Below are 17,220 nucleotides of genomic sequence, written 5' to 3' on the forward strand. Positions count from 1 at the left end.
CCAGCTCCGCCCCCGCTTCCGCCTCAACCGTCCAAAACCCATACACCCAACCACCCGGACTCTCCTTTCGAGTTCGAAATAGACCATACAACTCTGAAACTGAGCAAGCTCAAGAAGCTTTTCAAGAAATCACAAGGGGTAAAGGCTATTCCGGATATCGAGGACGGATATACCGATGTGGCCGTAACTTTGCCAGATAGATTCAAGATGCCGCAGATTGATCGTTTCGACGGATCCGAAGATCTCATGGTCCACCTCCGGTTATTCTCAGATATACTGCGGCCAATGGGCCAAACCCGGCCACAAAAGCTTTCGCTGTTCAGCCGAACCCTGTCAGGTGTGGCCGCTATCTGGTACGCGAAGTTAGAAGATGAGGTAAAGAGAAGTTGGGATGAAATGGCCGAGGCCTTTGTCGCACAGTACTCGTACAACACCCAGATCGAGATTACAACTCGTGATCTCGAAACGACAAGACAGGAGCCCAAGGAGACTTTCTCAGATTTCGTAACTCGGTGGAGGGAGAAGGCATCGATGATGACTTTGAGGCCCACTGATAAGGACCAAATCCGGATGATTATGCGCAATCTCCAACCAAAATTGATGCAGAAGATGATTGTACTCCCCTTTCCCACCTTTTCGGATCTATACGAGATGGGGGTACAAATCGAGGATGCGATGAAGCAAGGTCTGATTGACCAGGACAGGGAGCAACCCCGGAGAACGTTTAACCGCAACAATAACGCAGGCCCGAGTGGCGCTGCAACCGCAAGAGCTTCGGAGGTCAGCATGGTCGCTACCATTCCCCCTCCCCTTCCAAGGCCCATGGCAGCCACACCCTTCTCCGGTGCATCCGGAAGTAATACCCAGACCACTAAATACCAGCCTAGAGGCCAAAGAACCTTCACCCCACTATACATGCCTTTGTCTAAGGCTCTGGGGGTCTTGATCAGAAAGGGGCATCTAAAACCCCTAGAGCCGAGGCCATTGTCGAATCCACTCCCTCCCTCTCACAACCCAGCCAAGTACTGTGCATATCACCAGCAGCACGGTCATGATACTGACCAATGTTTCAGGCTGCGTCACGAGATTCAAGACCTCGTTGACAAAAATGTGATTTTGCCGCCAGAAAAACCCAACATCACAACCAACCCTCTCCCTAGACACAACCAAACTCCACCTCCCAAAAGAGTCAATCTTATCCAGACTGGGGTCGTGTCTTACGATCCTAGCATCTATATTACTCCTACTCATCTACCTAAGCCGGAGGTGCTCCTTCCCGACTGCACTGACTTCTTGTGCATGTTGGACATCTCCACAACCCAACCAGAGCCGATGGTGGCGACCATCGAAGATGGGACAGGGCAGACTTCAGGAAAGAATGGGATTGCTGAGTCTGGGATTGAACAGAGTTTTGCTGGGGAAGTCTATGATCCAAGTGAGTACATCCTGTCAACAGGCCAGATTGGGCTGGGTATAGAATTGCCAGAGAAGGAAAAGCTATGTGTGATCCGGGGGGATGGATTTGAGCAAGGGGCAAATGATCTGACAGCTGTGGAGGAGGACTTTGCCAACCTACAGTTTTTCGATGACCAAGAATCAGGGGGCATGGCAGTCAACTGGTTTGACTATGAGGAATCGGCAGAGGCCACTGGATGGATGGATGATCAACCAGATGTGGTGGAAGAATCCCAACCAGAACAGGGCCCGGTAGGGGCGAGAGTATCAGTTGTGGCCGGAAGGGCCGGAAGTCAGGTTACATTGCCGGAGAGCGCCGGTATGAAGAATTTCGCTCAGGACGGAAGCATTGTGAGTGCAGGGAAAGTTGAACAACAAACTGTACTAACGCAAGTAGAACAACAGGGTTCTGAGAGAACCGGGAAAGCCAAAATCCATGAGGGGATCGGAAGTGCTACGGGCACAAGAACAGAGGATGCTGTGAGCATGCAGGCTGAAAGTGTTGTGAGTACAAACATGTCCGAACCAGACAAGTGCCTTTTGAATTCCAACGGAATGTGGTGGGAAGACGATGACTTATGTCTTGCCCACACAGACGAAGACTGGGGAAGTAATCAACCGGACGACACTTGGTACCTCGATGAGGTTGATCACATGACAAGAAGCGGGCGGTACTTTAAGCCCCCGCACTTAGACCAACCCGAGGCATCTGGGAAGGATAAAGAAGCTGAGAAACAAAAGGAGAAGCAGATTGAAGAGGAAGCTGTACTGAAACAGCTGAAGAAGATACAAGTAGACATCTCCATCTGGGGACTGCTTATGGCGTCGCGAGTACATAGACAGGCTGTCTTATCTGCTATGGACAAGTCCAAACTCTCTATAGATACTACACCAGAACAGCTGGTTGGGCTGGTTTTTCCGGGAGGAAGTTCCTCGACGTTAACCTTTTCAGACAAAGAACTACCGCCTGAGGGCATAAATCACAACAAACCCCTCTACATTTCAGTGGAATGTAGAGACAAGTGGATACCGGTGGTACTTGTTGATACCGGGTCCGCCATCAATGTCTGCCCAGCCAGAACAGCATATGCAATCGGGTTGAAGCTCGCGGACTTCGTGCCAACTACTCAGGTGATCAGAGCATATGATAATACTAGCAGGAAAGTGACGGGGACTGTCAAAGTTCTGACCCAGGTTGGTCCCAGACAACACAACATTGAATTCCATGTCTTGGACGTTCTCGCAACCTTTAACCTACTTTTGGGGCGACCGTGGTTGCACCAGGTCAAGGCAGTCTCTTCCACTTTACATCAGATGTTGAAGTACCCTCACGGGAAGGGGGTCTTCGGGAATTCATCAATCTATCCACCGCCAGAAGTGTCCACACCAGTCTTGGAAATCGAGCATGGCACTGAGGATGTGTTCTTATCAGGGTTCACTTTGGCTGAGGCTCAAGTGGTGCAGAATATTATGGCTGTAAATGAGGGGGTGTACGTCAATGCTCAATCCGTCTACCTCATGAACAAGCTTCAACACATCCCCGGGATGGGATTGGGAAAGAGCGGCCGGAAGGGCGTCGCAGCATTGGCCGAAGTGCCACACAACCCTTATACCTTTGGCTTGGGTTATCTGCCCACCAAAGAGGACTGGGTGAGGAAGGGTAAAGAGATAGCTGGGAGAGCCAGAGCAAAGAAGGCGGGGAAGCCTTTTGAATTAATGCATCGGCCCATTCGGGGTACCCTAAACGGACGCTTCGTCCGGGAGGGGAAAGACTTTCCATTTTGCGGCTTCCCAGAGCCATGGCTAAACGCGGAGAAGAAGCGCGTGCCAGGTTTCGAGATCTTCTTCGACCTGCAACTACCCGGGGATGACGTTGCCGAAGAGCAGACAGACCAATCAGCTGAGATTGGGCAGTGTAAGGCAGTGGATTCTGAAGGCGTTGAAATTGAGATGGGGGTAGCACTGGCATGTCTACTTTCAGATCCTTCAATCGACCAAAGGTGCTTGGGGGATAACTCCTCGGTTTCCATGATTGGGGATGAAACAGCTGCGGGCTACCAGCAACTATTTTGGATGCATCTATTGCACCCTCTCTCACTTGGCAGTACGAGGAGGAATTTTTGTCCAGCAGCACCGGGTCAGGTAGTGAGCCGGAATCTGATTCCACCGAGTCTTGTGAGTCAGAATCAGGTTCCAGCTCGACTGAGTCTGAGTCTGGTAATCCTGGGGATGATAACCCGGATGCCACAGTTATGTCCAGGTCGTTTTTTTCTTTCTCATTTGAGTCTGTTGTAACCGAGAATTCGGACGATTTGGATGTGCTTAATGAGAATCGAGTAACTGTGGTTTCTGAGTACTTTTTTGTGCCCTTAATTTATTGCATAAACTCAAACTTTCAAAATTTTGATGAAAACGACGAGGAGGAAATTCCTCTGATTTTACAACGTTTAATTGAGCAGGAGTAGGAGAGATTTGTCAAACCCTTAACGGATGAGATCATTACCGTAAATATTGGTACTGAGGAGGACCCGCGGCTGGTCCAGATCGGGTCCACGTTGTCTTCGGAGGAACGCGAGCGCTTAGTCGCTTTATCAAAAGATTTCAAAGATGTTTTCGCGTGGTCCTACGAAGACATGCCTGGGATCGATCCTGAGATTGTACAGCACCGGATCCCCTTTGACCCCGAGGCCCGACCTGTCAAGTAGAAACTCAGAAGGATCTGCTCGGACTGGGCTCTCAAGATTAAGGAAGAGGTCACCAAGCAAATCGAAGCAGGCTTCCTGCTGGTATCTGAATACCCGACTTGGTTGGCCAACATCGTTCCAGTGCCGAAGAAGGATGGCAGGATCCGGGTGTGCGTGGATTTCAGGGATTTGAACAGAGCTAGTCCGAAGGACGACTTCCCCTTGCCGCATATTGATGAGTTGGTGGATTTCACAGCAGAGCATGCTTTGCTCTCATTCATGGATGGCTTCTCAGGGTACAATTAGATAGTAATGGCACCAGAAGACAGAGAAAAGACTGCATTCACCACCCCGTGGGGAACATACTGCTACAGAGTAATGCCGTTTGGGTTGAAGAATGCCGGAGCTACTTATCAATGGGCCGCGACCACAATATTGCACGACATGATCCACAAAGAGGTTGAGGTGTACGTGGACGACATGATTGTCAAGTCCAAAGAAAGAGAGGGCTACTACACCGCCTTGCAAAAGTTCTTTCAAAGGATCAGAGAATTTCGGTTGTGGCTAAATCCTCAGAAGTGTACGTTCGATGTTACAGCGGGAAAAATGCTGGGATTTCTGATTACACAAAGGGGCATCGAGGTCGACCCTTCAAAAATCAAGGCCATCTTAGAAATGCCACCACCAAGGACTGAAAAGGAGGTGCGAGGCTTTCTGGGTAAAGTGCAATTCATAAGACGGTTTATCTCAAAATTAACCTTGACTTGTGAACCACTTTTTGGCCTCCTGAAGAAAGGCAAGAAATTCCAATGGGACGGCCGATGCCAAGCTGCTTTTGAACAGATCAAGAAATATTTACAGAACCCGCCCGTGTTGTCGCTACCAGAGCCGGAGAAACCGTTGATATTGTACCTTTCAGTGACTGAGACTACAATGGGCTGCATGCTCGCACAAGAGTCAGGGGATAAGATGGAGAGGGCCATCTACTATCTGAGCAAGAAGATGTTGGATTACGAGACCCGCTACACCCCGCTGGAGAAGGCTTGCTTAGCTTTGGTATGGGCTACTAGGAAGCTGCGGCACTACTTGTTAGCTCACTCCGTAATGTTGGTTTCACGACTGGATCCCATCAAATACCTTTTCGAGAAACCGGCACTTACGGGTAGGCTAGCTCGTTGGTTGTTGTTGCTCTCCAAATTCGATCTGAAATATGTAACACGCAAGTCAGTCAAGGAAACAGCAGTAGCAGAGTTCTTAGTCGATCATCCAGTCGAAGGAGGTGAAGCAGTTGAGTACTTATTCCCAGATGAAGCCATTTTGCACATCGACGACAAATGTTGGACGATGTACTTTGACGGAGCGTCAAATCAATACGGGTATGGGATAGGAGTGTTGCTGATAGCACCCGACAATTCCTGTATCCCTCTAGCCTTCAAACTCCGGTTCAAAGTCTCGAACAACGAAGCAGAATATGAGGCATGCATTATCGGTCTTGAAGCAGCCTTGGAACTAGGGGCAAGACGGTTAGATGTCATCGGGGATTCAAACCTTGTTGTGTCTCAAGCAAACGGAGACTGGAAAGTCAAAGAAAAAAAGATGATGATGTACGACCAGACCTTGGACTTGTTAATTCCTCGGTTTGAAAAGCTAAACTTTATTCATCTTCCAAGAGAGAACAACAGGTTCGTAGATTCTTTAGCAACTCTATCTTCCATGATAGACATCCCGTTTAGAATCCGGATGCATCCAGTTGTCATTGACCAGAAATTTGCGCCAGCCTATGAGTCGATCGCTGCTATAGATGAGGTTCAAGACGAAAACCCCTGGTATTATGACATTTGGAATTTCTTGGAAAAGGAAACATACCCGCTAGGGGTAAATGCCAAGGACAAAAGGGCAATCAGAAGAATGGCCATTCAGTTTATCATTTGTGGGGGTAAGCTGTATAAGAGAGGTCATCTGGGAATGCACAAGTTGTGTGTTGAAACCGAGGAATCGAAGCGCCTAATGGAGGCCATCCATGGAGGAGAATGTGGTGCGCATATGAACGGAGTAATGTTAGCACGGAAGATCCTCAGGCAGGGTTACTATTGGTCCACCATGGAGGAGGATTGTATCGGTTTTGTTCGGCGATGCCACAAGTGTCAGATTCATGCAAACCGCATGAATATCTTGCCGTCGAAGCTGTACAACATGACTTCGCCATGGCCATTTTCAGTTTGGGGAATCGATGTGATCGGGGCTGTCACTCCAAAGGGGTCGAATGGGCATGAGTTCATCCTGGTTGCGATAGATTATTTCATGAAGTGGGTCGAGGCCCAATCGTATGCGGTGTTGAAGGCGTCGCACGTTGCAAAGTTTATCAGAAATAACATCATTTGTCGCTATGGGGTCCCGAACGAGGTCGTTTCAGATAATGGTTCCCACTTTAAGAAGGAAGTGATTGGCTTGTTGGAGAAATACAACGTGGCTTTCCATAAGTCATCTACATACCGGCCGCAAACCAACAGAGCGATCGAGGCCGCCAACAAGAATATCAAACACATACTGCAGAAGATGGTGGAAACCTACCGGGATTGGCCAGATAAGCTGCCATTTGCTCTGTGAGGCTACAGGACTTCAATCAGAACTTCTACCGAAGCGACTCCGTATTCATTGGTTTATGGGATAGAGGCCGTTCTACCTATCGAGATTGAGGTTCCGTCATTATGAGTATTGGCTGAGTGTCAAATAGCCGAAGCAGATTGGCAGCAGAGCAGATTTGAGGAACTCATGCTTTTTGACGAGAGAAGACTGAAAGCACTGTACCATGTTCAAGGCTATCAGCGCAGAATTGCCCGGGCTTTCAACAAGAAAGTTAAGTCCAGGAATCTAAAGGAAGGAGATTTGGTGCACAAGGACAACCGAACTCCCATCCACGACCCAAGGGGCAAGTTCAAACCCAATTGGACTGGTCCCTACATCATCAAAGCTATCTGGTCTGGTGGAGCTGTGGTTCTGATGGATCTAGATGGCCTAGAGTTCTCCCAACCGATCAACATGGACAAGTTGAAGAAATATTACCCCTGAGAGGCTCGCTAGGCCGAAAACCCGAAAGGGCGACCTAGGCAAAAGTTAGAGCACAAAAAATTGGAAAATATAAAAACTGAGCTCGCAAGGTTGAAAACCCGCAAAGGGCGACCTTGGCAAAAGTTAGAGCGTAAAAGGAGAGTGAAAATACCCAAGTGAACCTAAGCCTGAACTACGTAAGGCTTGATTCCCATTTTTGGGATACGTAGGCAACTTCACCCTGAAGTTCAGCCGTAAACTTTTCCCCGATCAACTTTGTCCATTTTGACCATCTCAGTCATCTTTATCCATCAGCATTTATTACGATCTCCGGTGCAGTGTTGTTCAGACTAGGGGCAAATTTCCGTTGCCATGCAGTGCCGCGGTACTTTTCAGACTAGGGGCAACTTTCCAGTTGTAGGGATCTGGGGTTATGCATCTCAGTGACAGATCTTAAGCGTGTCCAGTTCTGATCCATATCGAAAATGGTTTTGAAAAGTTTTAATAAAAGTTGACTTTGTTCAAATTAATCTCTTTACAACTAAGACCATTTTTGGACCAAAGCGGAAAATTTTCAGTACCACAACCTTCAATTTCATTGATTTCAAAACAGAGTTCTCCTGCTCTTGCATACAATCGAAGTTGCTTTTTATTACATTCATAAAGAAAACTTGAAAGTACTAATAAAGCAATAAATCTGGGGCATAGTCAAGTTAAGTATCCCTGCGCCCCCTCCCAGAGCTGGTCGAAGCCTCTGACACCAAGCTAGGCCCAACCTGTGCCTCCTCGTTGAGCCAATCCAAGCACTCGTCAGACAAAGTGCAACTGAAAGTGGGAGCAGGAGCCAGGAGCTCTCTAGTCCTCCATGCTGTGACATATCGGGCAAGTTGTGCACCTCGGACCGGGAAAGCAGCCGGGTACTCAATCCCCTCTGGCGGGCAAATCTGATCATGACCAAACTGGCACAGGAACCAGAACGAAAAGTAGAATACACAGTGGGTCAGACCAATCAACTGGATCCCGATCAGCCGGGACATGCTATAGCTCATTGCCGGGAGATTGAGCCAAGGACAACGCCAAGCAATGCGATCTGCGGACAAATTGCACATCACTACAACAATTAACACTTTTAGCAACAAAAAAATTGGTCGCTAAAAGTCTATTTTTGGTCGGCAAAAGTTATTCGCGACCAATTTTTTTGGTCGCTAGTTTGGTCGCCAATTGAGGGTCGGCAAAAGTAATTCGCGACCAAAATTTCATTGGTCGGCAAAAGTTGGATTTGCCGACTAAATTTTTGGTCGCTAAATATTTAATTACCGCGACTAATTCATTTTGTCGCTAAAACACTTTGGTCGCGAAAAGTCGCCTTTTGCCGACCAAATTTCTTAGTCGCCAATTGACACATTTCGCGACAAAAAATTTTGGTCGCCAACTGTGACATTGTGCGACCAAAATCAGTTTGGTCGCCAATTGTTACTTTTCGCGACCAAAACTGTTGGTCGGCAAAAGTGAGTTTCCACGACCAACAAATTTTTTGGTCGGCAATAGATGTATTTTTTGCGACCAAAACTCTTGGTCGGGAATTGTCATTTTTCGCGAAAAAAAATAATTTATTTGTCGCGACTAATAAATTGGTCGCCAAAGCAGGAAAATAATACACCTGTAATATTTAGCGAATTCATAATCAAAATAGGACGAATTCATTATCAAAACAGGTCTTATTATAAAATTTTCTATATCCAAGTTTCAACACATAACTCAGCAACAGCAACATATAAATGTCAATTGATCAATTCAGATAAATGTCAAGGAACTGAGATAGTGGTAGCATATAAGCAGAGCACAGTTTCAATAAAAACAAGTAATTATAGAAGCAGGAATCACAATCAATTGATGATATTTAAGAACCAAACCACAGAAGAACTAACTAACAGCTAAGGAAATGAAAGCGGCCTAGAGTGCATTGCATACAAACCTTTAAATCTGGTAATTCAACTACACATGCGCATTCAACAACTTCAACCCCTGCACGTTCTGACCAAAAAAAATTAAATCAGTCACAATATATTCTGGTTTGCACGATATATATATATATATTTCCAGCAGCAAGGGCAATATCAGTCGCTACACATGTATACATAATGCATACTATATGGTTTCGAAAATTTAATTGAAGAGGTATGCTCAATCAATAAAATACACAAGTATGCAACATCAAATTCCATATTAATTCAGTCCTGAGAAATAGGAGCAAAACATTCATTTTGTTAAATGGGCAAAATGCTTGATGAATTAAGAAGGAGAAAGTCTATAACAAACATATGGTAAATTTTGTTATTTGGCTAACCAAACAACCTAACCAACATGATTGACGCTGAACACCTTTGACTCAAGGTAAATTGGATAACAGCCTCTTCAATCCTTTTTTTTTTTTTTAAAGGTTGGCATAGTATTTGGCCTTCACCCAGATCCAAATAGCCCAAGTTGTAGCCCTTGTCCAGGTAACCCTTCATTGGGTCCCTGTGTTCAATGACTAATAAACAGGTGGTTCGTTTTCTCACTACATATGGAATTGTTTATATCCACGAGTCAAAGCATTTTCCACATAAATTTTTTAAAATATAGGAAAAAGAAAAAGAGGACAGTGCTTTTACTGGGGCTCATAAAGCTAATACAAATGATTTACAAGTGAGTACCCAGTAAATTCATTGCTGCACAGAGGGTTCCACCAGTGGCAATCAAATCATCAACCACCAAAGCACGTTCATCAGGCTTAACTGCTCCAACATGCATCTCTAGACAATCCGTTCCATATTCCAAGATATATTTTCCTGAAATAACTTCGTCTGTCCAAAACCACCCAAAAAAAAAAAAAAAAAAAAAAAACACACACACACACACACACACACACACACAGCTTACTTGTCATTATGGTAAACTCTGAATAGCTATAAGAATTCGAAATTGTGATCCCATAAGACACATAATATTTATACCCACCATCACACATCAAAGGGAACATCAACAATGCATGCATGCACTTGCTAGTAGTGGTGGGCAGCTAAGTAATCATGATCAAGATGGTTTGATTGCGAAATATTTTGAAGCAAAGGGTTAAAGCAAGTTGGCAAATGGCAAACTGTGTAATGTATAGTACCATAACATGAAATATCTAGATAGACTTCAACTATATCGAAACAGAATAACTAAACAGGCAAACAACATTCTGTTGCACAACAGATACCAATAGATCAAAAAACAAAAAATTTGGACACAGTTTGTTAGTTCATGTTTGGTCAAGTCCAACAAATCTAGTTGAGACAGAGCAGATAGCTGTAACATTAAATGTCCAACATCATACGCTTTGCCAGTCATATGTCATAATATAATTCTAGAATATGCTATTAATCAGATTAAACAAAGATCTACAAAATAATCTTTAACAAGGTAATTCCTAAAGTTATGTATGCAGTTGTATTATCTGATGGCTGACAGCCCATTGGGCCGCGTTACACAATCCTCACCTCCCATCCACAGTGATAGTACACAAAAAATACCAAAAAGCCTATATTAATAATGAAGAGAAAAGAAAAAATGAAGTTGCAGAACCATACAGAATCTGCAGCAGCCTGCAAAGTGACATGATCACCCCATTCACCATTCCTAATTTCCATCATATAACAAAAGAAGAAAGTTAAATTTAGACCCACAAAAACTAAATAACCAAATCAATGAAAAAGGAGTAGAAAAGTACTATCATGGGGCCCGTTCCCAAGGCAGAGTAATTGTTCAAGATCCAAATGCGATACTGCTCATATTTCATGATGAAATGTAATGCTGCATAGGGAACAATCCGAAGGACACTAGCTCCATTTCCTCTAAAAGAGATAATAAACATGAGTTTAAACAACATCGTCAAGTTTTTTTTTTTCACAAGCACTTCTTCATGAATGAATGAATTAGTGGCCCACAATCTTCTCACATATTAAGGCTACACTTCTTCATGTTCTACAATTTTCATCTCTTCGTTGCATTTTTTGTGTCCTTTTGCTAGTGAATGTCACTGTGGTCTAGTCTCTTGTAGCTTAGGATGGAATTTTATGGGTGATTTCACTTGTAACCACTTGTATCAATTAAAAATTTGCTTTTTGAATGGTGGCTTTAGCTCCAACAAACGAAAACCATTAACTTCAAAATTATGGCCTCTGTAACTTATCAACAAGTGTATGTATTTATTGCCCCTATAAAAATATGGATGATCTACATGATTCTTTGCATTGATGTGTTTGTTCCATGCTGTGAGAAAGATTATCAATGATGCCTAGGAACTATTTTACTTGTGCCTTTGACATTAGGTGTGAAATTGTTCATGTTGCTATTGATGAATGTTCATGTTTCACTAGAAATTTCTTCGACCAAAATTGCAATAGCATGTGTAGCCAAGCCTAACTTTACAGAGTTGTACAAACATGAATATGTTCATTCTTTGCGTTAAAGCCAGAGAGTTGCTAATTACAAACATACTAAATGTGCTATTCACTCATTATGCTTGACATATTTTATATCCAGGCATATTCCTAGAGTAACTTGATAAAAATTATAGAAATTCGTAATGATGGATCATGGGATCAACCTTTGGTAAGTTACATCCATAACAGAGTACAATGCCTTGACATAACATTGTTTTTTGATTTTATGAAACAAGTCTGCCCAACTTATTGGGACTTGACCAACTAATCTAATCACACATTTCAACAATGAGACATCTTGAGTTCAGACATTTTTTTTTTTTTTTTGATCAGCTTGAGTTGGGACAATTGGGTGACACAACATAGTAGGAAACAGAATGAAAATATCTTTCTAATGTTACATATTACCATAGATTTCTATGATGGACTATATACAATTCTAAGATTTTTTGAGAAAGGTATTCTCTTGTTTGGATTCTTAAACCCCAATTTGCTGCTATGCTCTATGCTAGTCAGATTGTATTTATCTTACTCATTAACAAATTATCATTACATGCTAACAATAATAGACACCTTGAATTTGTTCCACAAAGAATTAATCTAATGATAGTAATGAATATATCTTCTCACAAATGTGGCATATTGACAGTGACTGCTAAAATTAGCTCCAAAGACTACAATTATGACTATTCTCTTTTATGTCATGCCTTAGATCCTACTGGAATTACAATTAATGTCAATACAAGCAAGATTTTAGATGGTGATGTAAATTAATGAAGAAAGAGGATCTAAAATTCAATAAAGTAAGATCATTGACCTTGTTACTTAGGAACATGAAGGAAGTAAACTATTTAAGAAATTGAACATGTAGATAGATATTCACTACTACAAATATAGATAAAGATCACACTTTTTTTGTGTGATGTATGTTTTTTAGCCACACCTTTTAAGTTTTATTAAAGTGTGATCTTTGGGAGTGATTAAAAAATGTCATTTTTAATCACACTTTTTAAGTGTCATTAAAAAAATGATTCATTACATCTTTTAAGTGTGATTAAAAACATTTAGATCACATCTATTAAGTGTGATTAAAAATAAAAACACAAATTAATTCAGAAACCGCTAGAATCAAAAAATACATTATGAAAATGGAATAAATCTAAAGAATCGTATAACATAGCTCAAGGAAAGAGGAATCACAAAGAAAAATATATATAACCACTTCATTTTTAGGAATTAATCATTGCTAATGCTACTAATTCTAAGTCCCAACATAATGGAGAGTACATCTAGAATTTCAAAGAACAACTGCTCAATCACTTCGATAATACAAGTCAAATAATTGAAAATGAAACAAATGAAATACCGTCATTGTCGTACAAAAGGGGAATGAAAACACATAAATACGGGTTAAGCTAAAATGGCAATAGAATGGCAACCAATAACAAGTTTAATGTTCTATCTCATCTATATCAAAAATCTATGGTTTTACGAGTTGAACAGAGAACAAGGGAAGATGAAAAACTAACAGTATACATGCCTCACTGATATGATATCGTGCAATTCTTTAGTATTATAGCATATAACCATCACAATCATTATGGTTTTGGTGTGGTAATCCAACGGCCTATATTTAAAGTTGAGGCAAAACTACATCATTTTAGGATGTATGGCTTTAATGTTATTTTACTTCAATTTTAACTCGAACTGTTGGATTATGTACTTTGCTAAGGTGTCTTGCTGTGATAAAAAGTACGACAAGTTCATTGTAGGAAAACCATGGCAGAGAAACAGGTCTTAATTCATAACACTCAATAGAACCCTATACCCCAATCACCCATCTCATAGCACGCAGAAACTTTAATGAAGAAAACAACATAAGACAGCAAAAAAACAAAAAGAAATATGTATTTTTGGTAGAAATATCCATGTCAATCTAATTTCAAATTTGTCACTGCAAGTACATAGACATGTCTGACCAGTTTTAAAATATCAGGAACCCTTGACTCTTTCATGGCATCAGTTACATTTTTTGTAAGGGCCTGCAAGTTTTTTTAGGTCAAATAAATAGTCATAAAAAAGAAATCAAATACCAAGGAACACTAGCAAATACATTTATTATTAAAAAACTATATCATATTGTGTGACTAGCTTCTACAAAATTTAAATTTAAAGAGATAACCAACTAACCATTTTGAAATTATTGAGTGAGAAACACCCATCTTTTGGTTCCAATAGCTCAAATTGAGCCCTCAGATAAATGAGTTCATCCTCTATTAAAGCATTTGAGAGAGCCTGCAAGATATAAGCAGGTTATGTTATAATGAGAAGAAACAAAGAAGACATACCGCTTTAGCAACTACCTTAGCAGTCATAGGGACATCAACGTTTGCCTCAAAAAACACCTAGGCCCATTTGTCACTACTTGCATTATCAGCAATGTATGGAATGTCCGCATTCTGGTATCTGGATGCTTCCACCCAGGTTCTGCCACCATCAATGGATACATCTACTCTCTCAATTGCACGGCCACCTCCTGATACTGCATATCCCTTGACGGTTATCTGCATAGAAAACCAAGGAGTTCATTTATGAATTAAAATATTTAAGAGACATTGAAGTCTACCTATTTAGGTTCTAAGGAACAACACATCCCACTAAGACTTTGATTTTATAAATTCACATAAATGAGATATTCCAGAAAAATATGGAAAACATTAGATGATGAGATAGTTTCCATAGGAGAAGCAATCATATTTTATCTTCATATGCAATGAGATCAACAAATATTTGGCTATGGTTGGGGTATTTTGTGAATATTGGAGAATATGGCAGTATTGATAATGAGGTGTCCGTATTCCATTCATTTGTAGCAAATAACAGAGTAAAAAAAAAAATTCAAACACATCAGTCGGATGAATAACAATTCTTAATTTCAAAGACAAAAAATCATTCTTTCCTCCAATTCAAACAAGGTATTCTGCACATCAAAAAACTGACTAAAGGTGCACATATCTACCTCCATAAAAGTTCCTTCCTTGAAGATTTCTCACTAATGTCTTCGGTTTGCAATTTGCTTCTTGGTAGGACTAAGTTGTTAGAACATGTCCAATAATAGACTGTATGATGGGTCAGGTTCAACAGGCCAAAGAATGCCATTGATGTGTGGCTTAGATGGTATAATGCCACTCCCATGCATGTGAAGAGTGGGTGTTTCTAGGTCTTAAGTTTTTCTGATCCCAATAAAATAAGGCAAAGGCATTCCTAAAGAATTACAAAAGTGGCTAATTGTTTTTTCATCTCAAGTTGCACGACACTTTTTGGCAGGAGCACTTTAGTCATTTTAAAGAAATATATGATTGATAAAAATAAATAAATAAATAAATAAATAAATAAATAAAAACAGAGGTAGCAATCTGTCTCCTTTGATTCACATGTAGAACTGTAGCCAAAAAACTGAGTCCCCTTGATGATTCCAGAAAATAAATAACACCTCATAAGCACAGAAAAAAAAAAGCATACAGTGTATAACATCCGAGAAGCGATATGGGGTCCAGTTGGGTATTGTTCTAGTTCAATCTGCAGCACAAGCAGAGCATGATATTCACTTCAGTCACAGAAATTCAATATATATATATATATATAGAGAGAGAGAGACCTTTGGGTTCGAGAATTGTTGAAGGGATCCAAGATGACCTTCCAATTGCTTGAGCTTCATCTTCTAGTGGGAGAATCCTCGATTGAGAGAGAGATCCAGAATTAAATAACATACACAATTAATAAAAATTACTTAAGAACAAATTCAACAAAATGTAAACTTACAGAATGTAAACTTACAAAATTCAACAATTAATAAAATTATTTTTTCAGAATGTAAACTTACATTAGAAATACAGATTCAGATTAACACAGATTCAACAAAAAATTTTAAGAACAAATTTGTATATATATATATATAAAACAAAAAAAAAAAGATTAACACAGATTTAGATTATTCTTAAGAACACAGATTCAAATTCTTAAGAACACAGATTCAGATTAAGAACACAGATTCAAATTCTTAAGAACAGATTCAACAAAGATTAACACAGATTCAGATTAACACAGATTAACACAGATTCCAAAACAAACAGAACAGATATGTTGGTCCAAAAAAAAATCAGATTTATTTCCAAAGAAACATTCATATTCGATCGGTGCAGAGAGAGAGAGAGAGAGAGAGGCTTACCTGTAAGTCGATCGGTGCAGAGATGCAAAACCAAACTGTGGATCTGATGAGATGAGAGAGTGAGGGAGACAGATCAGATCAGAGACATATCTGATACATATATGTATATATATATATAAAAAACAAAAAAAATCAACGATCGGGGCGAGAGAGAGAGAGATAGAGATAGAGATTGAGAGAGAGAGTTTACCTGTGAGTAGATCGGCGGTGCGATGATTGGTTCGATGAGATGAACAACGAGAGAGTGAGAGAGAGAGTGATCGGTGCAGAATAACGAAACGAGAGAGTGAGAGAGAGAGACATAGATGAGTTGAGATGAGGCTGACTGAGAGAGTGAGGGAGATGAATTTAGGGTTTTTTTGTTTTGTTTGTAATGAGGTGAGTGAGATGGTGATGGACGGCTAGATTTGAAAGAGGAAAAAAAAATTAATTAATTTAATGCGGGCAGGTTGGACGGGTGCGGTTCAAACCCGCAACTCGCCCGCAACCCGAAATTTATATAAAATCCAACCTGCACCCTACCTTAATGTGTTTGCGAAACCGCCCACGAGCGTGCGGTTCGGTTCGGATAGGGCGGTTTGGGCGGGTCGGATAACCCTATGCCCAGCCCTAGGCATGAGGTAGTGAGGCGTAAGGAAAAATTGAAAAAAATATATATATATATATATTTCCCCCCTCCGTCTTTCAAATTTTCCCCCAAACTTTTGGTGACCAAACTCTCAAGTTAGTCGCAAAAACAGGTTATTTCGCCGGCAAATTGTTTTAGTCGCCAAATCTTAATCAACGGCGACTAAAATATTAGTCGCTAAAAGTAGTAATTTGGCGACTACTTTTTTTTGGTTGCTGAAAATAATTTTTTCGCAACCAATTTTTTTGTCGCCAAAAAATATGTGACCTTCCGCGACCAAATTTGTAGTTGGTTGGCAAAAGTATACCACTTTTTGCGACCAACATATTTTTTGGTCGCCAAAATATAACCTTCTGCGACCAATAATATTTGGTCGCCAAAAATAATGATCATTCGCGACTAATTAATATTTGGTCGCCAAATGTCATTTTTTTGCGACCAAAATTTTTTTGGTTGGCAAAAGTGGTCGCAAAATGTGTAAATTCTTGTAGTGCATCCAGTCAAACCACCACCTTTCATCAGGGGCATCGACTAGGAACTGTCGAAAGAAATAGCCTCGAGCTGAGTAGGCTGGGCAAGAGTCCACAACCTGCAATTTGTCCATCAACCATACCTGGGGGAGGGATGAAAAATGAGAGAATAAAGAATAGAGAGATGTACGGTAAGAGAAAAGTGAGAAAAAGGTTTTTTTTTTTTTTTTTTTGAGAA

At 41.2% G+C, this 17,220-nt stretch overlaps 1 protein-coding gene across 4 annotated transcripts; it reads right to left on the reverse strand.

Annotated features, from left to right (window-relative positions):
- Positions 1 to 8,896: 8,896 nt before the first annotated feature.
- LOC114296218 (uncharacterized) lies at positions 8,897 to 16,222 on the reverse strand. Of its 4 annotated transcripts, none has more exons than XR_014330687.1 (9): positions 16,075 to 16,217; positions 15,885 to 15,927; positions 15,315 to 15,374; positions 15,179 to 15,235; positions 14,005 to 14,220; positions 10,942 to 11,065; positions 10,802 to 10,850; positions 9,884 to 10,033; positions 8,897 to 9,221 (listed from the first exon to the last, which is right to left on the reverse strand). XR_014330687.1 is itself a non-coding variant. In XM_082870712.1 (6 exons), the coding sequence occupies exons 1-5, from the start codon at positions 16,185 to 16,187 to the stop codon at positions 14,062 to 14,064; spliced, it is 435 nt and encodes a 144-aa protein (XP_082726838.1). In that variant the 5' UTR covers positions 16,188 to 16,222; the 3' UTR covers positions 13,096 to 13,951. The 4 variants fall into 4 exon arrangements, 2 of the variants coding, with proteins under 2 accessions (XP_082726838.1, XP_082726837.1); XR_014330686.1 differs by having other exon boundaries at positions 8,902 to 9,221; positions 15,315 to 15,377; XM_082870712.1 differs by lacking the exons at positions 8,897 to 9,221; positions 9,884 to 10,033; positions 10,802 to 10,850; positions 10,942 to 11,065 and adding an exon at positions 13,096 to 13,951 and having other exon boundaries at positions 14,062 to 14,220; positions 15,315 to 15,377; positions 16,075 to 16,222.
- Positions 16,223 to 17,220: the final 998 nt, after the last annotated feature.

This window comes from Camellia sinensis, chromosome 5 (assembly GCF_055761805.1).
Source record: "Camellia sinensis isolate YWXY chromosome 5, ASM5576180v1, whole genome shotgun sequence".
NCBI classification, from domain to species: Eukaryota; Viridiplantae; Streptophyta; class Magnoliopsida; order Ericales; family Theaceae; genus Camellia; species Camellia sinensis.